The sequence below is a fragment of the Suricata suricatta genome, chromosome 4 (assembly GCF_006229205.1).
Source record: "Suricata suricatta isolate VVHF042 chromosome 4, meerkat_22Aug2017_6uvM2_HiC, whole genome shotgun sequence".
Lineage (NCBI taxonomy): Eukaryota > Metazoa > Chordata > Mammalia > Carnivora > Herpestidae > Suricata > Suricata suricatta.
Window position 1 is genome coordinate 99,558,645 of NC_043703.1, and position 23,824 is coordinate 99,582,468.

The 23,824-nt window shown below is 38.0% G+C and overlaps 1 protein-coding gene across 1 annotated transcript in view; it reads right to left on the bottom strand.

Annotated features, from left to right (window-relative positions):
- PSME4 (proteasome activator subunit 4) overlaps positions 1-23,725 on the bottom strand; it is a 95,134-nt gene extending 71,409 nt beyond the window's left edge. Inside the window, exons 1-3 of the mRNA XM_029937352.1 lie at positions 23,481-23,725; positions 4,344-4,484; positions 3,707-3,823 (exon numbers count right to left, since the gene is read on the bottom strand). Of these exons, the coding sequence (XP_029793212.1) occupies positions 3,707-3,823; positions 4,344-4,484; positions 23,481-23,722 (500 nt within the window). The 5' untranslated portion in view covers positions 23,723-23,725. The remainder of the gene's footprint in view (positions 1-3,706; positions 3,824-4,343; positions 4,485-23,480) is intronic.
- Between the last annotated feature and the right edge of the window lie 99 nt (positions 23,726-23,824).

Genomic DNA, 23,824 nt, shown 5'->3' on the forward strand with positions numbered 1-23,824 from the left:
CCATTTTTAAGAAGTATCTGCAGGGGCCCCTGAGTGGCTCAGTCAGTTGGGCGTCCAACTTCAGCTCAGGTCATGATCTCAGGGTTTGTGAGTCTAAGCCTTGTGTTGGGCTCTGTGCTGACAGCTCAGAGCCTGGAGCCTCCGTTGGATTCTGTGTCACATTCTCTCTGCCCCTCGCCCATTTGAGCTTGGTTTCTCAAAAATAAATAAATGCAAAAAAAAAATTTGTTTTAAAGCGTCTGCATCACAGAGCTGCACTTCACAATGTGTGCTCCATTCAACGGCACACACGGCCCTGGGGGTAAGCACTCCAAACCACCAAACCAATATGGGTCATCTTCCTGGAGCATCAATTTTAGTCAAGATATAGAGGGGAGGAATTTTTACTTATGAAAATACCTATTGTTTAATGATTCTCTTTTTAAGTAATCACTACACCCAAAATGGGGTTCAAATTCACAACCCTGAGACCAAGAGTCAAATGTTCTATTGACTTAACCAGCCAGGTGCCCCTGAAAGCATTATTTACTAAGCCTAATACTGATATCAATGTTTAAAATAACATATGAATTTCCAAGAAATTTCTCACACCAGACCACTTTAAGAAACACCTCAAAGCCTTAAGAGAAGGAGGTATTAAGTGTACAGTTTGAGAAGTACTAGTACAGGGGGAAAAAAAACACTGGTTTGGAAACCAAAAGACCTAGGTCTTTCTTTCTAGTCTATTTTGAGAGTGTGAGTCACAGAGAGCAGGAGCAGAGTGAGGGGGCAGAGAGACTCCCCAAGCATGCTAAGTGCTGTCAGTGCAGAACCTGATGTGGGACTCCATCTCACAAACTATAAAATCATGAACTGAGAGAGGAGATCAAGAGTTGGATTAACCAAATGAGCCACCCAGGTGCCCCCAGGTAAACATTTTTTGATCCTAAAAGTAAACTGTTTTAACCATTATGTATTTTTTGCAAAGTTTTAACAGACACTGAATCTTCTAGGAATATAACAAACATATAAGTTGAAGTAAGTATTTTGATTTCCTGAAAACTTTGCCTAGGGTTATTCATTACCAGCCCCCAACACACAGACACACACACACACACACACACACACACACACACACACACACCAAATCACACTATCCTAGCAACTGCAATTGCAATGCTTGATCTGCCAATGCTATTATGCATCAAGGGTGAAATGTGCAACTAAGATTGAAAACTATTTTAATAGTCTAGAACCCTACTGTCATTACACTGGCAATTAGCAGACATAAAACATAATGTCAGAGAATTTCATTAGTAATTTGGCTGTTAAAATGCTTCCCATTACCTCTCTTTCTCTAAAAAAAAGAAATAAACGCTAAAAACATTTTAAAAGTGTTTGATGTTATTGTCATCCTTTTTGGTATGGCACAAAAGGCAATTTATGTTGCAAAAATTACAAACTGACATTATTTATTTACTTTAGCACTGCTTGTTAGTTTTCAAATGTTACTGATACTGTCCCTGAAAGTCCAGGGCACAAATTCTCTGTGGCTTCTATCAGTGTTTCTTTTCCCAATTCATCCTTTGCCTCTATTTCTTTCACAGGTAATAATGTTCAAAAATAATGTTTTGTGATACCAAGTAACCACACCATTCCATATTGTTACATAAAGAATTACTGTGACACTATATAATAAATAAGGCCAGCTTATCTGCAAGAAGATCATACTTCCTTTTTCCCCAGCTCAGTACTTGGAAATTAAAGCTTTTCCCCCTCTCTTCTATCATATTTAAGTAAGTCTTTCTTGTTATTTTTTTATCCTTGCACTAGTTTTTACTCTAATGTCCATTCATAATGCTGCTCTTTTATTCTCTTGTACTTCTTACACAAAATGTTTTGATATTTTTGCTTTTAAATTCAAACTTATGCATTATAAGTAGATGCTAAATCTTAATACTATATTGTGTCTTTCAGTGTAATGACGTGTGCATGTTCAAAACACATAATGTTTTTTTTGGTATGTTTTTATTTATTTTTGAGAGACAGAGAGAGACAGCGTGAGCAAGGAGGGTCAGAGAGAGAGAGAGACACAGAATCTGAAGCAGGCTCCAGGCTCTGGGCTGTTAGCATGGAACCTAACGCAGGGCTCGAACCCACGAAGTGTGAGATCATGACCTGAGACGAAGCCAGACGATTAACCAACTGACCCACCCAGGCACCCAAACACATAATGTTTTATAATAAAGTATGTTCCCATTATGGGAATCATTTTACTGTTACTACATTATTTATACTTATTTCTGTCACTGAGTACAGATAAAGAGTATAGGTAAGTCATACTACTTACAAATTTCATTTTAGAACAGCTAACTTCAGAATACAAAAGGGGATGCTGCCTGCTTCAAACCAAGCAAAGATTTCAGCAAATACATGATGTTTCTTCAAAAGACCAAGAACATGGGGCACCTGGGTGGCTCAGTCGGTTAAGCCTCCGACGTCAGCTCAGGTCAGATCTCACATTCATGGGTTCAAGCCCCGCGTCAGGCTCTGTGCTGACAGCTAGCTCAGAGCCTGGAGCCTGCTTCCAGTTCTGTGTCTCCTTCTCTCTCTGCCCCTCCCCCTCTGATGCTCTGTCTCTCTCTCTATCAAAAATAAATAAAACATTAAAAAAAAAAACAAAAGACCAAGAACATTCATGGTGAAACATTTTTTTTAAAGTTTATTTATTTATTTTGAGAGAGAGTGCACATGAGCAGAGGAGGAGCAGAGAGAGAAAGAGAGAGAGAGGGAGAGACAGTAAGTTCCAAGTAGGGGGAGACTACAAGAAGTCGTGAAATGAAAACATGTCTAGAACTGAGAGAGAAACCCCAGAAATAAATCTTTAAAGACTTAATGTATAAAAAAGAAAGAGAAAAGTAATACAAGTGTATAAAGTGGTGTTCTTCAGGAAATGAGCACATATGTGTATGACAAACAGTAAAGGAAAAATAAACTGAAGAAAATTGTAGAAATTTTCCTAAAAATAAACCTCAATCACAAATAGTTTAAGTGTATTTTAAGACAAACATGCTAAGACTGAGAAAACTAAGAGCCAGATCAAATCTAAAATCACTATTAACAAAAAAGGACAGATCATCATACCATACTCCATAAATTCAGAATAAAATACAGAACATACCAAAATTAGAGATCTGGAAGAGCTAGGATGCATGTACAAGAAGGTAGAATGAGCCAGAGTTTCATAATCCTAGTACATCTAAATCAAGGAGTCGTGCATTTGAATAGCTTACATTCCATGAACAGTCACTGAAACTAATGCTTCTGTAACTGAGATGTGGGTGCCCTCTAGACTATGTCAACCTCTTCTTCTTGAGGCATTCATTTTATTTGCAGTATTAAAATCCATATGGATATATAATAAAGAATGCCAAATGTGTATTATTGTCAATGACAAAATCCAAGATTTCAAACAAAAATCTGCTTTCTTTGGCCAGTATGGTAATATTAGTGATCAGATATCCTGGTAGGAAATTCTTACGTGCAATTTCAGATGTAGTTTAAAGAAGACAATAAATTGTTTTAGGAGTTATGTTACACAGTAATGAGCACACTGAAATGTATATTTGTTTGCTTATCTCAAATAACTCAATGACTTATCAACTATGACCAAATTCTAAAAGGCCCCAAGTGCTCCCAAAGAAGTACTTGAAAAGAAAATACTTACTTAGGAAACCAATTTAATCCCAGGTGCTCTGTCTTGGAATATAATATTCTTTCCACCATGTCATAAAGTGGTCTCCAAGGTAACTCCAAATCATCTCTTGAAAGAAGTTCCTTTTTCCTAATTTAAAAAAAGTAAACATATATGCATATATTCACATGTTTGTATATTACCCCTACCACACAAGGACAACAGTTGTTAGATGTTGCTGTCATCCTGCTGGGCTTTGCTTCTCCCCATCCATGGCAACTCACTGGTAGAACGCAGTGGTAGGAAGAACAGTGCACCAGATTCTTACTGCTGCTCACATTTCAAAGAGCACCAGTAAAGGGGCATTTACATTTGTGCCACCATTACTGCCAATGAATTTCTTACTTTTCCATGTTATCAATGGAGTACTTAATGTCTCCAGCATTGTTCTGGGTTTTCAGGAATAAGTAAAGAATAAATGATCCGTGTTTTCTCAAGGATCTTACAAAATATATAGCTTAAATTTATAGTAAAATTTTCTGCAATCTTTTTGTTAAATGGCAATTTGGGGCTTGAGTCTTCTTACCAAAGAACACTTAGCTCTTATTCCCTAAAACCTTGAAGAAACAGACCAAAAAATGTTAGCAAAAATCATAGGAAATTTACTTACTTTAACAAGTTGATCAAGAGACGGGCAAATCCCTGCATCATGCTGATTTCCAGTTTTGGAATTGATACCAGCTTATACAATAACTTGATAAAAAGAACATGATCTTCTTTGCTAAATTTTCTCCCATAGAGTCGAATGTATCTGCAAGAGGAAACCCATATACCCTTTAAAAATAAGTATGGTGACATATCCATATTCATCATAGCATTATTCATAACAAAGTGTAGAAGCAATGTAAATGTCCACTGATGGATGAATGAAGAAAATATGGAATACACTCACATGTGCATGCACGCACACATGCACACACAAACAGAAATCTGTTTTAGAAAGAGATTTCTGTCATATGCTACAACATGGATGAACCCTGAGGACATTATGTTAAGTGAAATTAGCCAATCATAAAAGACAAAACACTGCATGATTCCACAAATATGAGGGATCTAAAACAATCAAACTCACTGAAACAAACAGTAGAGTGGTAGTTGTCAGGGACAATTGGAGGCGGGGCACACAGAGAAACAGGAAGTTATTCAGTGAGTACAGGGTTTCAGTCATGCTTGATGAAAAAGTTCCAGAGGTCCATTGTACAACAATGTACATATAGTTTACAATACTGTACTATATACTTAAAAACTGTTACAAGAGGATAAATTTATCTTTTTGCCACAATAAAAAAAATATGTGAGGCGCCCGAGTGGCTTAGCCAGTTAAGCGTCTGACTTTGGCTCATTGCATGATTTCATGGGTTTGAGCCCTGCATTGGGCTATGAACTGACAGTGCACACCTGCTTAAGAGTCTCACTTTCCCTCTCTCTGCTTCTCCTTAACTCAGGCTTTCTCTCACTCTCAAATAAACTTAAAACACACACACACACACACACGTATTGTGACACCTTAATTTCAAATGTCCTTGATGTTAAGCATTTTATACTTATTGTTATGTAGGAAGAATTATTCTGTATTTTAACTAAGAGACTACCAATAATAATTAACAAAAGGCTTATAATGATAACTGAATTCTTATCAACATTCAGTGATCAATTAAAAACACTGCTGTCTTTGGGCGCCTGGTGGCTCAGTCACTTAAGGTCTGACTTTGGCTCAGGTCATGATCTCACAGTTCATGGGCTCAAGCCCCATGTTGGGCTCTGTGCTGACTGCAAGCTCAGATCCTGGAGCCTGCTTCAGATTCTGTGCTTCTTTCTCTCTCTGCTCTTCCCCTGTTCACACTCTCTCAAAAATAAATAAATGTAAAAAAAATTAAACAAAACACTGCTGTCTTATTGTTGTTTGCTCTTAAGTGGCCTTTGGTCATAAGTAACCTTGAAAAGAGTTTCTCTGTCCCCTTCCCTTTATTAAGCAAGGGCTCATTCAAGAGAATCATCTGTTTATAACTCCTAAAACTACTTAAAAACAGCATAAAACAATATAAAAAATACGACAGAAGAGAGTACAGATATCGAAGTTTACTGTTTAACCACAAAATTTTTGAAGAATGCATAAGGGTTTGTTTAGAATCCTGTAACAATACAGCAAGTTACTTATATTATGTGTTCATGAGTTAACTCATAATTATAATAAAATTAAGTTACTACCAAAAATAATACAGTATTTTACCTCAAAGTTCTACATTTTCAGTCTTTTTAGCTTTAGGGAATCAAAGTCATAAAAAGCATCGACTACAAGCCAATTTAAGGAAAAAGTGTCCCCAAAACCAAGAATGACTACAGAATTATTTTAGGGATGCCTGAGTAACAAAAACTTCAGTAATCAAAAACTTACTTAGAACGAATTACTGGACACTTAAAAATCATAAAATCCTTTGAGGAAGACCACTTTACAGACAAATACATAAACGAACAGGAAAGATGACATTAATACTCCTTGTATGACCTCTAGCCCTTCCTTGATAATGCTTAACTTCTAACATTAGGATACCTAGGGAAGGAAAAATAAAGTAAAAACAGAGAGGGAGGAAAACCATAAGAGACTCTTAAATACAGAGAACTAAAGGCTGCTGGAGGGGAGGTGAGAGGGTTGATTGGCTAAATAAATGGATGATAGGTACTAGGGAGGGAACTTGGGATGACCACTCAATGTTGTATGGAAGTGATGAATCACTAAATTCTACTCCTGATTTAAATAAAATTTAAAATATAAAATAAAATAAGGATATCTAACTGCTTTTCTCTTCCAGAAATTACTGAAAATTCTTGGCCCACTAAAAACACACTTTTTCATTTTCTCAGACTGTTGTGTATTTATTTATTCATTCATTCAGCTCTTTTAGGTTGTTTCAAGGTGTAATCCCATGATTTCACCTTAGTACTCTGTTGTCCGGATAGTATGGGACACAGAGCAATGAGACCTGAGATACTGTTTTGCCTTTGCCAGTAACTACTGTCCAAGTTTGCTAACCACACTGGACTGGTAAAGCAAACGGATTAGTGAAGGCAATATATAAAAACCCTAAGCCCAGAGCTACCTGAGGGACTTCAAAGCTGCTGAATAAACGTGGTACAGCCTCCGGCAGCCTCCCTCAATTTCACTCTAAAGTTTGGAGTGAAAGGTAGAATCAATTAAATGCTATTTTTAAATGAAAGCTAATATTCCTAAACTATATTCCTAAAAGAGTGCACACAGAAGAGTTCAAAGACTTCTCTTGCTTTCAGTGGCTACTTCAGGTCTGGCCAGGATGAGAGATACCCCTGTTCTGCACTCACCCTCTGTGGTTAGGACACTTCTGTGGAAGAATTGGGGAAATGCTGCCCTAAGTCACTGAAAGACGTGAGCTACAGCCCATTGCATTTACTGCATTTACTGCAGTAGAAAGACAAGGATGTGCTTAATGTTAGGAACACAAAATTCAGAGCCCCAAATTTAATATGATGAGAAAAGACGAACAGGGGGAGTCCTAGAGGCGGTAGAAATGCTGACAAAGTGAGAGATGTTAGGGGATTACTCAGAAAGAAACCTTTTATTTTCTCTGTCAACCAGGAAATAGTTCTTGTCAACCAGAAAATGGTTCTTGTCTCAGCATTTTTCAAAATGCAGTCCAAGAAAATTTCTTCTGAAGAGCACAAGCAGGTCTATAAGAAAATTAATAACTGGTCTTCATTAAAATTGAGAAAATTCCACTCACAATAAAACACTATTAAAAGTGAAAAGCCCAATGAGATATTTGGAATACATATGTCTGACAAAGTACTCAAAGTACTCAAATTACGTTAAGAACGCCTTCACATCAGTAAGAAAAAGACACAACCCAATAACAAAGGCAGAAGACTCGGGTTGGCACTTCTCAGAAGACAACATCCAGACGACTAATAAGCAAATGTAAAGGTACTCAACACTCTTACTCCTCAGTAAAAGCAAATTAAAACCACAGTAAGGTACCACTCTACACCCTCCAGATTGGCTAAAATTAAAAAGCCTAATAATAGCTGGTTTGGGTGAGAATGTGGAACAAGCAGACCTTTCATACGTTACTGGTGGGTGTATAAAGCAGTACAGCCACTCCAGAAAAAGTGCCTGACATTACTTAGTAAATGTTTATTAGACATTAGACAGCTTAAAATATATATTCCTGACTTCCATCTTAAATCTAGACCATTAAAATACAGGAGTGTGAAATGCAATAAAACTGTAAGAAAAAAAAGAAAGAAAAAAAAGGAAAGTATGTTGGTTTTTCTGTATATTTGTTCAAAAATCCTACTTTAGACCATATTGCGAGATAGTCTATTCTTTTTCCAATTAATTTTCACATTAAATTTTGGAACTAAAAATTACTATTAGATATCTCAAAATAGTTGAAAACCTTGGTAACAGCCAAGATTAACATTTTGAACAGAATATTTCTTAAACTATCCAGAATATACAGATGACAAGTCATTACGTTCCACCCTCCTATGGTGGGGGCGGGGTGGGAGGTGGGGGCTGAGAACAGTTAAAGACAATACACAAGTACTTTAAAAAATATTTTTTTTATTTTTAGAGAGAATGGAAGCAGGGGAGAGGGGTAGAGGGGGAGAAGGAGAGGGAGGGAGAGAGAGAAAATCTCCATGCTCAGCTCACAGCCTGACATGGGGCTCGATCCCAGGACCCTGGAATTGTGAACTGAGCCAAAATCAATAGTCAGCTGCCCAAAAAGACTAGGCTACTCAGGTTACCAACAAACACATTGTTGAACTGCTTCCACCTCACCATCTTATAGTGTATTAATCAAATGCTTTAATTTTTAATCTCAAAGACAGCAGCATACCAGGAAGAGTAATTAATAAAGCCTTCAATACTATCGAAGTTCTTCTACTATATATCCTAAACACAGTTTAAATATAAAAATTATACATGACAAATGCACTAAAATTCAGAGCTTGCTAGAAGCTAAAAATACTGGTGTTGAATACAAGCTCTGTCATTCACTAGTTATTGTTCTTCAAGGCAATCATTGGGTTTCTAAGGTTCTAACTACATCCATCTACCAAGTGAAATTAACATCATGTCAGAGCACATTAAGACTATTTGTAATTATAAAACATGTAAGACATTTAGCAATGACATTTAACCTTAAATCAGTGCTTTATTTCACGTAGTCCTCCTCAAAAGGCAAAATATGGAATTTTGGCTTTAAAATTTAAAAGCCATAGTTAAGTATGTTCATTTAGAACACCTAGAAGTATTTATGGATCACTTAAAAAAAAATCCTACATCTAGCAATAGAACCTAAGTAAAAATCCAGAATATCAAAGTCAAAATACCAATTTATTTCTATGTACACCTGCAATAATCTTCCTAGAAAAAAAGGGGGAAAACTAGAAATCCAATGTAAGAGAACAGTTTGTTAAATTGTGGTTTAGTCCTTTAGATATAATGCCATCATTTAAAATTATGTTTTTAAAGGACTTTAGTGGATATGAAATGTCATATAAAAAAGCAAGATACAAAATATATACGAATACAACTAGATAAAAATATAGAATCATGCATTAAGATGGAAAGATAAACACTATCACATGTTACCTCTGAATGGTACAACTGAGTGATTTTCACGTTTTTCTATATCTCTTTGTTCAAACTTCATAAAATAAAAAGGCATTATTTTTATAATTAATGTGTCAAAATATTTCATATCAAATTTCTACTATAAAACACAATGTTCAAAATCAGGTAATTAATATTTCTGCAAATCTATGTTTCTCTTAATAAAAACAGCCCTCTTATCAAAGACTTGATTTTAAAGACCTACTTAAAAATTGTTTCTAATATTTATTTATTTTTGAGAGAGACAGAGTGTGAGTGGGGGAGGGGCGGAGAGCAAAAGGAGACACAGAATCTGAACCGGCTCCAGGCTCTGAGCTGTCAGCACAGAACCCAAAGTGGAGCTCAAATTCACAAATGGTGAGATCTTGACCTAAGTTAAAGTAGGATGCCTAACTGACTGAGTGACCCAGGTGCCCCTTAAAAGTCCTATTTAAAAAAATTTTTTACTGTTTTTTATTAACTTTTGAGAGACAGAGAGAGACAGTGCAAGCAGGGGAGGGTCTGAGAGAGAGAGTGAGACACAGAATCTGAAACAGGCTCCAGGCTCTGAGCTAGCTGTCAGCACAGAGTCTGATGCGGGGCTCGAACCCACGAACCCTGAAATCATGACCCGAGCAGAAGCCGGATGCTTAACCGCCATCCAGGCGCCCTTTTGGGTCTTACTTAAAAGAGAACAGGAGTCAAGTGGTATGGTTCTCAATAGTCAAAAAATGGCACCAGAGTGCATGAATCACCATAATTAATGGCCATGGATGTTTAAATACACTGAGTTCATAATGATACTAAAAAACATAAGTACAAACAAATGAAAACTTAGAGCATTTGAAGAATGCTAGGGAACAAAATTATTATCTTAAAAACGGGTAAATATAATCAATGTCACATTTCCTGGCTCCTACAGGAATTGCACCTCAGGGTAAACAGTAGTTCAGGAGGAAAAGTTCTTTAGAGAACTTCAGCTAATAAATATTTTGCAATCTCTAAAGAATGTAGGATGGCTACTAACATCACAAAAAGAGAACCAGGGATTATGCATCTCCTATCTTAAAGAGGAAAATAAGACTTTAAGTGCTGAAGAGCAGCAACAAACTCAATGACTGTTATGTCTTTAACATTTCAATCAGACTTTGACTGAAAGTAATTAAAATCATATAATTAATAAAGCTGACTTTTAAAGACATAAATAAAAATTGTGAGATTACAGAATCTATGCCCTCTCTTCCCTATGTGGAACACCTATAAAACTGGTCATAAACTAGGCCACAAAGAAAAACTCACTTAATTCTAACATGGACATTATTCTGGCCAAATAGTCTTATTATAATAAAATAAAAATTAGAAAATACTAGCAAAGTGTTTGAAACCCAATTATTTAAAAACACACAGTCTTAATATCAGACTTAAGGCATTCCCCCTCTAAGAGGCACTTCCTGTAAAAGCAAAAACAAAAAACAAAAACAAACCCAACGTTTTATTTATTTAGCAAAAACAAACTTTAAAGGTCTACAACATTTAAAACCAGACAGATTCAGGCCAATAATGACTACTCTAACTATTATTATTTACCATTATTCTGAATCTGGAGATTAAAAAGTAAACTAGGAAACACAAATAGAGGCAATTGTTTCAGGAAAGGTAGAAGAGGATATTGTCAAGGCTAGGATTTTCCCTAAGACATCCAAAACTAGCAACAATAAAACCACTTTCACACTACATAAGAAAATCCACAGAATATGTTTTTTAAAAATTGGCAGCCTTCCTGTATGACACCCAGATTAAAAATAATGATGACTGAAGGAAAACTGTTCTATTCTCATAATATCAAAAAAATACTCATTAGAAATTTCTCTAAAAGAAATGTGCAGGAATTACGTTCTAAAACAATAAAACTGTACTAAAATGTAAAGTATCTGAATAAATGGTGAGACATTAGAGTTTTCTAAACTATGTTTTAATACCTGATGGCTAGGACTAACTAAAAAGTATATTTTAAGGCAAATAAAATAACCACAACCACTGAAATACCTGAAAAACTCTTCCCTCTAATCATAAAACAAAACAAAACAAAAAAGCCCAACCTTCCTCCCCACTTCAGGGTCTTTCCCTCCCGTTCTTAAGATACCACCAACTGAAAAAATAAAAAAGGCAAAATTTGCAGAGAAAACTGGAGGATCAGGAATTTATTACTTTGACTTTATTCCAGGACTAACTCTTTTATCATTACTCATAATATTAAAAATACAGATACTAGTTTCTCATTGCTAGGAACAGGAGTGAACAGATAAAAAGAAGGGTTTTCTCATACATCCACCTTTTCTTCTCTTTTCACTCAACTACCCATGTATTCAAAAAAACATTTCTAGAGCAAAAGACATGCACAGGACAAGAATATGATTCAAATACTTTGTTCCTTTACACCACAAACTCACTATCAGATGTGAGGAAACACATACTGGAAAACTAAATATACAGAAGGGGAATAATTGAAGTACTATTAGAGTTTTGTGATTTTTTTTTTTTAAACAATGTTTTGGGGCACCTAGGTGACTCAGCCAATTGAGTGTCTGGCTTCAGCTCAGGTCATGATCTCACAGCTTGCGGGTTCAAGCCCCACGTCAGGCTCTGTGCTGACAGCTCAGAGCCTGGAGCCTGCTTCGGATTCTGTGTCTCCCTCTCTCTCTCACCCTCCCCTGCTAACACGGTCTCTCTCTCACTCAAAAATAAATAAAACATTAAAAAAAATTTTTTTTAAACAATGTTTCATCATATGTAAATGACCACGAATGTGAATCTTGGAAGATTAGAAAGGTGTCACCACTCTGACTAATAAGCAAGCCAGGGTCAAGAAAATCTGGGCATTTGGGGAAAGAGGCAGGAAGAGGCACCAGAAACTGCTCTCAGAGACAACAGAGCAAAACAGCACACTTCTGTGGCAAAAAGGACACAAACAAGAGAATGTTCCTTATTCTCCCATTTCACTTCCAAAGAGGTCAAGCTGAGGATCAAGAAAAAGGATACACGATCAGAAACAAATAACAATAAAGGATATCAATTCCAAGTGTCTGCTGATAAGGAAGAAAGGCAAATTAGGTGTTATCTAAAGTGGAGAATATCTTCTGTCTCCATGCTCTAGATAGCTTTGCAACTCCCAACATTATTATCTACTTTGAATAGACAGAATAGTTATTGATTTCAACACAGTAGCCAAGCCAGCAGGAGCAGCATGATTTTACAAGTTTGCAGAGAATTCAAATTGTTCTAGTCAGTCCCTTGGGCAAGCCATTTAATTTCTGTATTTGTAAAACCTGGGTTTCCTTACAAGGCTATGGTGATAGGTAACTGATTAACATCCAAGAAGTCATTCTGACTTACATGATCTTGATGGGGACCCGGGTACCAGTTGTTCTTATGTTCCCCAGAAGTCTCACTAGAGAACCACTGCATGCAGACTGACTGGAGCACAATGTACGGTTTACAATATATTTAAGTCATTAAAAATTCAATACTAATATAATCTGTTTCAATTAATATTTAATTATGAGGATAAATAGATCTTAGGATATTTGTTTACTACATAATAATTTGTTCATATTCTTAGAAGCCTATCTATCCTTTAAGACATCTTTCATGAAGTCCTTCTTCATTCCCAACCAAAAGTGGCATCTCTGTTCTATCTTTAACAGCCTGTACCAAACGTGAGCATTTTCCATATTCTATTTCTTACTGTAATTATGTGTTTCTTCACTCATTATTGTATTTCTTTAGATGACTGAAAGATAAGGGTGGCAGGGACCATGCTTCTATTAATATATATAACCTTCAACTCTAACCAAAGAATGAAATAGGACAGACATTATGGAAAACATTTTTTCTAATGACCATATGTATGAATATGTCTTGAGAAATATATTGGCTTATGTAATTAAAAATAGCTCACGAGAGCTAATTCTATTTTTGAAAAGAAAAACTTCAAATTAAGCAAGTCAAATTAAGCAAATGGACTTTAAAACATTGAGTAGGTTTCATAAACACACTAAAAAACGTGTCCATTATCTTTACCAAGCATAGTACTTCTGATGGATGGAAGTCTTTATGTGGACAAAGAAAGCCGAAGTATGTATTTCTCTTTATCCCCATCTATTCGACAGGATAAACAATACTCACTGCAGCTTCAGCATATTGTATTTTGGAGTTATATTCTTTAGGATATATTAAAATTGACAACTTCTGGAATAATATAGTCATTCACTATTAATACCTAATAATGAGGCCTCTATTCTTTCCCCAGTTGCTTCTCTCAGGAGGCATGGATAAGGGGCATTCATCTGTTGAAATGCTTTACTGAACAACATTTAAGAGCCAGACATGGCAACAGGGAATGGAAACATTAAAGTAACAAATGATCCTGGAGCATAGAGCCTAGAAGGAGACAGATAACTGATTGTTTCAACATGATGCTCTGAACACAGACTAACAGTTATATGATTAATTTGCTCTTATCTCTGTTCCCCCGCATTAAATGGTTTTCTCCTTCCCTAACCAAATCCCACCTCAGTGCTCAGGTGCACGTTCCCCGTTCCCCGGTATTCAGCCTGGGGGTTTCCTTCTGCTAGGACACACGGTTAAGAGCAAGAGCCCTGTGGTCATCAGGCAAACCAGCCAATGTATTACCTCATTAAGCCTCATTTCTTCAAAGGAAAAACTGGGATACAATTCATAGGACTGTTTGTGAAAATTAAATGAAAAAATGAATGTAAAGTCATTAGCATAGTGCTGGCACATTCTGAGCCCTCAACATATGATAGGTAGTATCTATACCTCTCTTTCAACAATTAATTAATGCTCTATTGTAAATCCTTCAGTTCACTAATTTTTGAACTATTGCAACTTTTCACTTTTACCCTTTATACCTTTATATCTCAAGGTGTTGGTTATATGACCTGAATCACAAAAAGAAACCTGTAAGTCAGTAGCTTTCATATTTGGGGGGCCACAATCCACCATTACATATAACCCAGGATACATATAAACACATATATAACAATTTAGGTCATGAATATTCACCCTTATTACTCTAAATTTACTCTAGTTCTAATGCAGTTCATTAGCCAAGAAACAAATGCCCTAAAAGAAATAAATGATAACAAACTGGTCAAGACCTAAATAGATTTCACAGCCCTATGGTCGTAAACCACAAGTGAAAAATTCTCTATAAGCATTAATAAATCAAAATATAGATTTAAAAAATTGTGATACCATACAAACTACAAAAAAGACCACAAGATGAAAATCTTTTAAGATACTTATTCAATTATAATTTGAAAAGAAAAATCACATTTTAAATAATTCCTGATTTTGTTAAATAACTTTTTTCTTGCCATACACAAAATAGGGACCTCTGTTCGATATATGTTGACAGAAATTTGACAGTATCTTATTTATTGGGATCTCTGGAAGTAATCCACCTTCCCTCCGAAGAGAAACTATCCTGACTAAACTCCTCAGGAATCTGGGGCACCTGGGTGGCTAAATTGGTCGAGCGATCAACTCTTGATTCTGCCTCAGATCACAATTTCAGGGTCGTGGGACTAAACCCCACATCAGGCTCTGTGCTGAGCGTGGAACTCAGATTCTCGATCTCTCCCCCTCAGCCCCTCTCTCCCACACTTGTGCACTCTCTCTCTAAAAAAATTAAAATTAAAAAAGAATAACCTCTTCAGGAATCAGCCCAAAATATAAACACTTAGCTGCAAAAGCTTGTGTTCACAAAATTTCTTACTCAAAACTTCACTCCATTCTTGGTTTAAAAAGGAAATTTGTCAGGGGGAGCCTAGGTGACTCAGTCGGTTGAGCCCATACCCGGCTCCCATGCATTCTCTCTCTCAAAAATCAATAAACATTAAAAAAGATTTTTTAAAGAAATTTGTCAGAAAACAAGATGAAATATCCACACTTAAAAGCCCAAAGATTATCGTAAAACCACTCCACTTAGAGTGTCTACCATTAGGAGATTATAAACTATTTTTTAAATAAAAATTTTTAATGTTTATTTTTTTGAGAGCGAGAAAATAGAGAGAAATAGAAAAAGAATGCGTGGAAGAGGGGCAGAGAGAGAGGGACACACAGACCCAAAGCAGGCTCCAGGCTCCGAGCTGTCAGCACAGAGCCTGGCGCGGGGCTCAGACTCTGAGATCATGACCTGAGTCGAAGCTAGACACGAAACCAGCTGAGCCACCCAGGTACTCCAAACCATTTTTAATAATTCTTAAGTAATTTCTGCCTTATTTGAATTACAGTACTACTCTCAAACTCATTTCATAGCTGCAATGGTGTTAGTTTTTTCTTGGAAAGGGAAAAAGCCTTTACTACTTCTTTTTAAAGTAATCTCTACCCCTAATGAGGGGCTCAAACTCACAACCCTGAGATCAAGAGTAGCATGCTCTTGCAACTGAGCCAGCCAGGGGCCCCTTTACTGTATTTTTTAACTCTAAAATTTAGGGTCTTGTATTTTTTAAAATATAACTTATTGTCAAATTGGCTAATATGTAGTTTTTAAATGTGTATTTATTTATTTTGAAAGAGAGAGAGTGTATGAGCAGAGGAGGGGCAGAGAGACAGGGGGAGACATTCCTAAACAGACTCCACACTGTCAGTCCAAAGCTTGACGTGAGATTCAATCTCACAAACCGTGAGATCATGACCTCAGCTAAAACCAAGAGTTGGACACTTCACCCACTGAGCCACTCAGGCGCCCCTAGGTTTATTTTTAAATGAAAGTTTCAAACTCACCAATGAAACCAATATAAACTGCTTTCTTCCCTAATTAGCTTTCTTAAGCCCTACTCCCCCAGGCCCTACTTCAGATTATGAAAGACATCATTCTTTTATTTAACCAAAAGGCTCCTTCCCTCTGCTTCTTTTATACTTCCTTTTGAATAGAGTATTAAAATAGACCTCATCACAGATTTGTTTTCTCCATTTTACTGTAAAAGTAATAGTTTCTTAGAACTTCATAGTGCTTTAGTTTACAAAGAATAAAAAAGTAAATTATAATACTATTAGGTATCTATGAATTATATATACTGCTGTACTAAACGCTGGGAGTGGAGGAAAAGAGGTAAAACTGGAAGACACTGACCTCCAGGAAGCTCACAGCAGAGGGAAGACGGGCACACAGACTACAAAAGCACAGAACAACGATGGAGAGGGAGAGCACTAAATGGGAAGAAATGCTGAGGGTAGGGCCAAATACGGAAGTAGCCAACCTCAAGATTCCAAATGGGAATGAATATTTATAGTATGTGCTGCTTTTAACAGCCCAGTGGCTGTGTCAATGAATATAAAGGCTTTGTTGTTGTTTGCTTGCTCTTGCTTTTATTACCATGTTCTCAGCTTGCCATTCACACTGTAGGAGATTTTGATCTAATTTCCTATAAAGGTTAGAGAGAAATGCAGATTTAGATTTTGTATGAAAATGCATGTGCGGTGAGAAGATGATTCACTATAAATGAGACTCATTTAACAGAAAAGTTAACTCTCAGGTTCCACAATGAGAAATTGGTTTGGAGGTTGTACCCTTATTTACCCCTAAATAAACAAGCATCCTTTAAAAAACACAAGTTGTCTCCATTTCACTTCAGTTAAGAACATGTCTTTCAAAGACAATTTTATGACACTGCAAGGAGACCACTTGGGAAAATTGTTTTTAAATGATGTGTTTAGATTTCTGAAGAACAAGGAATGGTTCTGTTTTACTAGGTTTTGTTTTTGCTTTTGTTTTTGTTTTATTCTTCTAACTGCCCTTTTCAGTGCCTCCATTTAGAGCATTAAAACATAATTTTTTTTTAAGTAAAGCACTTAGAATTCATATTTTCTTTCCCCAGAGAAAGAAAGAGCTACATCTTGCTAGGCTGTCCTTTTCTTTTCTTTTTTTAAATAGTTTATTTATTTTTGAGACAGAGAGAAACAGAGCAGGAGTGGGGTAGGGGCAGAGGGAGAGGGAGACACAGAATCTGAAACAGGCTCCAGGCTCTGAGCTGTCAGCACAGAACCCGACGTCGGGCTTGAACCCATGAATCATGATCATGACCTGAGCTGAAGTTGGCCACTTAACCGTCTGAGCCACCCAGGCACCCCTAGGCTTTCCTTAATAAACAAAAATGTGCGCTGAGACAAACACACTGAAACTTCCCAAGAGGGCAGAAATCTTTCACTAATATATCCCAAGTGCCAAAAACAGTGCCTGGCCCACACAGAACACTCAGAAAATAATTTGTTCAAAAAATGAACTAGTGGGACTTTATCAAGATAAAAAGCTTCTGTACCACAAAAGAATAAAAAAAAACTAACACGCAACCGACAGAATGGGAAAAGATAGTGGCAAATGACATATCGGATAAAGGGCTAGTATGCAAAATCTACAAGGGACTCACCAAATTCCACACCCGAAAAATGAATAATCCGGTGAAGAAATGGGCAGGAGTTGTGAATAGACACTTCTCCAAAGAGGACATCCAGATGGCCAACAGATACATGAAACGATGCTCAGCGTCACTCATCATCAGGGAAACACAAATCAAAACCACACTGAGATACCACCTCACGCCAGCCAGAGTGGCTAAAATGAACAAATCAAGAGACTATAGATGCTGGTGAGGGTGTGGAGAGACAGGCACCCTCCTGCACTGTTGGTGGGAATGTAAATTGGTGCAGCCACTCTGGAAAACAGTGTGGAGGTTCCTCAAAAAACTATCAATGGAACCCCCTATGACTCAGCAATAGCACTGCTAGGGATCTACCCAAGGGATACAGAAGTGCTGATGCATACGGGCACATGTACCCCAATGTTCACAGTAACGCTGTCAACAATAGGCAAATCATGGAAAGAGCCTAAATGTCCATCAACTGATGAATGGATCAAGAAGATGTATATATTCACAATGGAGTATTACATGGCAATGAGAAAGAAAAAAATATGGCCATTTGTAGCAAAGTGGATGGACCTCGAGGGTGTTGTGCTAAGTGAAATAAGACAGGTGGAGAAGGAAAAATACCATATGTTTTCATTCATAGGTCTAACAGGAGAAACCTAACAGGGGACCATGGGAAGGGGAAAGGAGGGGGGGTAAGTTAGGAAGTGGGAGGGAGGCAAATCATGAGAGACTCTTGAATACTGAAAACAAACTGAGGGCTGAAGAGGGAAGGGGGAAGGGGAAGCAGGTGGTGGTCATGGAGGAGGGCACTTGTGGGGAAGAGCACAGGGTGTTATATGGAAACCAACATGGCAATAAAATATTTAATTAATAATAAGAAAATAACATGTTCAAAGATTCCTGCTTCTACTACTTTACTTTACATCAAACTATGTATTAGCTAATAAGAACCTCAGTGTGTTTTTATTTTTATTTATTTATTTATTTATTTATTATTTTGGTGTCTTTGTTTTTAAAATGAAGATAATTCAAGGGAATCTTTGTTGCCCCAGGATTGATTCTACGCTTTCAAAGTTAAGAGTGGGAGAAGAAAGATGTCATGATACACAAATGTTCATTAATAAGCTGTATTTAAAATCTCTTGCCATAGGATCAATTTGCAGTAAGCCTTAGACAAAGTAATGCAAATGGAAACTCACAAAATCACAAATTTTGCAAAGTAGAACTTCATGAAGTTGACCAAAGTGATAATGGATCATTGTTCATTTTTTTTTAGGTTTGATAATGGCATCACTATTGACTTTTTTGGTTTAACTCCTTTTCCCTTAGAGATATATACTGGAACCACTTATGAATGAAGTAATATGCTTCAAAAATAATGGGGGTGGATGAGTATGGAAGGAACATGACTGGTCATGAGTTGATAATTGGAAGACAGGTGATAGGTACATGGAGTTGACTGTATTACTGTCTTTCTTTGTAGATGTTTGATATTTTCCACAATAAAAAAAAGTTTAGGGGCACCTGGGTGGCTCAGTCGGTTAAGCATCCGGCTTCCGCTCAGGTCATGATCTCACAGGTTCGTGGGTTCGAGCCCGGCATCAGGCTCTGTGCCGACAGCTAGCTCAGAGCCTGGAGCCTGCTTCAGATTCTGTGTCTCCCTCTCTCTCTGACTCTCCCCTGCTCATGCTGTCTATGTCTCTCAAAAATAAATAAAAAACAGAAAAAAAAAATTTTTTAAGGCAATTCTATTTACTGTGTACATCACAATTTCAACACACAAACATTAGATATTCTAAATAAGTACACTGTGTTAACAGATAACTGAGATTCAGTGGTGAGCATTTTCTACTTTCTCTCCTCAACAAAGAGATGATACAAATTTGGGTGCTCCTGTGGTCAATTATTACTTTCCACAAAAGGATTTCAGTGTATTTGATAATTCTTATCTTGACTAAAGTTAAGTTTCCGGTGGTTATATAATCTAATTAAATATATTATGTGGTTTCAACTGGGATAATCCAATTCCTATTTGAGAAGGCTACATCATTAAACAAGGAAGTTAGTTTAATTAGCAAATAGCAAATGAAATGATTCCTCAATATAACAGTCATATCATAATAATGAAACAGCACAGAACTTAACATTTCACTCTAACAAGACATTTAAATGTCCTTAATAATACAGTAAGCCCACATCCTTCACTAAAACCAAAATTCTGTTTTAAAAAAGGAAACATGAAAAAATTATATCCATAATGTAATTATGGATAAACTTATAGGAAATACTAGCCCATTCACTGTCTTCCTTCCTCTAGACCAACTTAAAGGAACACAGAGCTAGAAAGGTCCCTTGGGACTAACTCAGTGATTTTGGGGGCCCTGAGCAGGCTTCAGGGGCTTCTATGGTCAGTGAAGTGTTAAAACGAAAAAAAAAAAAAAATCAGTGCAATTGTATTCTTCCCAAAGAGCCCAATATTGTGTTTAGGATTTTGCTCTTATGCAACAGTCCATGGCTAAGTTTTAAGTGTGAAAAACCATGAAGTCTACACTCCTCTCACTTTCCAAAAGAGGATTCCAAAGCTTAAGAGAGGTTAAGCAAGACCAAGATGATAATGTTCATGACAAAGCCAGATACAAAGAAACCGACATCTTCGGACTAGACCTCAGGGCCTCACGTGAAGGGTCCAGAAGACAAAGGGAGAAAAAAAGCTAGTTTCAAGATTACCTTTATTCAACTTCATCATAGGCCACGCCAGTTACCCACCAATCCCTTTCACTTAGTGTCCAGGAGCAGTCTTCACTGCTGCTTACCAAAGGCCATTAGGTTTGTGCCTCTCTTCTCCAATTTGTGTCTTTGCTTCTTAAAAACCAGCCCTGTGATATTACGTCACACGATGTCTATTTAACAGGCAGTTCTAATACTGTAACTTGTGTGTGCAAGGGAGCTTGTATTTTACCACAATGCCAATTTTTAAAATACACAGAAATAACCTCTCTCACAGACATAGTACATAGACCCACAAGTCTTGAAAAGGATTGAAATAGAATGACAATAAGTACTAAGGTGAGGTTAAAAAAAAAAAAAAAAGGAAAAACAAAAAAATAGGGGAGCCTGAATATCCCCAAACCAGAACTCTACCCCACACAGACCTTGATGCCCTGATTAGCGCTGTACACTTCTGGTTGGGGGGTCCAGTCCCAGTGCCTCTGAACAGCATTTATACTCTGGTCTTCTTTAGGAATGTGCCTGATCTACGCAACTATTCCCAGTGCTTTACAAGCTGCTCAAACAGTCCTTGCAGAAAAGATACACACTGGCTTACTTGAGGCCCTACAGGATAAAAAATAAAATCATAAAATACCAGACCAGGGCTGTTTCTCGGGGATTATTTAGTCCAACCCTCTCATTTTTCACAAGAATACTGATATACATGAATTAAAGTCACTTTCCCACACTCACAGAGCTACTGGTAGAAGTTAGATTTTGTTTTCACGACTACTTTCCCTTCTTCTACAAAGTACTAAATAGAATCACTGCTCAGGTAATTGCCAGCTATCAGCACATGTTTTGGCATCATTTAGGTGTAAACTTGTGCAACACAAGGCTTATTAAAAAACAAGCGCAACTATAAACAGGTCACCTTAACATGACTTAGGATAAAAAAATACACCCAAGATCACAACATGTCCCACCAAGTTCAGAATGTCTCATAGTGCAATCCTTAGAATCAGTTTGCAGCGTTTAACTCCTGTTCCAAAATAAAATCCTGACAGCATTTCTTGCTGGTTATTTAGACATAAACGGTTTGGGGTTCATGGGCTAGTAAGCCTTAGTAACTGCAATCTTGCCCTCAACACCAAGTACTGTCTCAACTGTATTTTTAGCCATTTCTTAGATAAAAGCTACTTACACAAAATAAGCCAAAAATAATCAAACTCTAGGTGCTAATTTGCCAAACTTAGGAAGAAGTATGTCAGAAAACAATGCTCCAGTTTGCCTGTGCAGATTCTAGATTGAGAAATCCAAACCAGTAATGCATTAACACATTGGTATATACTGTGCATTTAAAAGAAGCTGTGTCCCCCAAAATGGTCATTCTCTGGCAAATCTACTAAGAGAGATCAAAGTGGGAAATTACTGGAACCGACAAAGTAACCTTATTTTTACTATGCTTGAGTAACACAAACATATAGGAGGCTCACTTGAAAAATCATTTGATTTTAACCAGTTATAAAACATAGAACATTGTTCTGTTTTCACTAAAAGTAGTTCTCCCTGTTACATTTCTGTTTTCTTAGAGTTTCCTACGAATCCTAAATACACGAACATCTTTACACTCTCATCAAGAGGAGAGCTGTTAACCTTGACAGTTTATGCCTTTTGAAAAGGGCAAATTAAGTATTTTCGTTTTTTTAATTAAAAAGGTAATTATTCCCACCACCACCGAGCCAAGTGGAAATGAGAAATCTGTCAGACTCCCTAATAATTGGCAGATAAGAATCATCCGGTGAGGAAATGCAGAGAAGACTATTGCATTACAAAACCCTGAGTCATCACCCAGTTCACTCAGCAGATTTGGGTAAACAGTGGGTAAGTGACTTACATCTTGTGTGTTTATCCATCCACTCGCATATTCACCAGCATACAATGTTAACCAAACAAGATACAGTACAACTTTCTTAAAAAATTATCCTCACACAGAGTAAGATATCATGTAGCAAATAAAGTATCTAACCTCCTCCCTCTACCCCGACTGTATTTTTACCCGCTACCCGCTTTCCCCCCCTAATTTCAGTGGCACTATAGGTTGTGGAGAGTTTGTGCAAAAGAAAAAAAAAAAAAAAAGAAGAGGAAAAGTAACCAAAGAGTGACATAACTCTTGAAACCTATTTTTAGGTCATCTATATTCATCCAAGCAACTCAAAAATAACGCAAGCCCCGTACTAATAACGCCCTGGACAATCTGACAGCTCTCCTCTATTTTCCTTAGGGTCGCACATTTCCAAAGGAAATGTCACAAGTGGAGAAACATACACTTTGCCGATGTTCTAAGACTCAACATTCTCAACATTAACTATCCAGTATACAGCTCAAGAATGCGCTGAGAGCGGATTTGAAACCAATCATTTCAATTAAACCCACAAAGACTGAGCAGGCCCAAAAAAGCAGAACCTACAAGTTCCCGACGGTCTCCCTCCCATTCAAAAGTTACGAGACATGAACTGAGGGATATAAAGAGGCAGCGGCCGTAGAGGAAGAACCGGAGGAAGCACCAGGAAAAGTCGAGTTATTCCTCTCCGCCCACCTCCCCCACGGGCAAAGGTTCAAGGGGGACCCCTGGGGGCCCGGTGCTCTCCGGCTCCCCAAGACGCCGCAGGTCCCTTGGGAGAACCAGCTGGGGAGGGCGTACAGAACTGGTGAGGACCGCGGAGGTCCCGCAGGAAAGTGGCAGGGAGCGGACTTGAGTGTTTCCCAGGCTTCTAGTCGCGATTCTCAGACTACTGCTACAAGACCACCAGGGGCTCGAGTCCGGGCAGAGTTTTGAACAGCGGTCCGGGGCGGACAAAGAGCCGCCTACCCTCGGCCCCGGACGCCCTCCCACTGAGCCTTGGCCCCCGCAGTGCCCGCCCACCCACCCAGCAGGCCCGAACACACTTACGTGGAGAGTTTCCTGGTCCAGAAGAGGCCCCCGGGCCACAGCTCTTGGAGCTGCACGGCCCGGCCCAGGCTGCTTTTGATCTGGGCCAGCTGCAAGTCGGACTCGGCGTCCAGCCGCTCGGCATAGGGCAGCAGCTTGTTGTAGACGATCTCCTTCTGCGGGACGAAGCCCCGCGGGGCCGGGCCGGGACGCCCGCCGGGCTCCGGGGGACCTCCGCCGCCCGCACGCTCGGCCGGCTCCATGAGCCTAGGGACACCCCCCCACCCTCTCCCACCCTAACCCTCCCCGGCCCCCACCCCTCTCCGGGCTCCGCCTCCTCCGCGTCGTTGTCGCCCCGCGGCGGT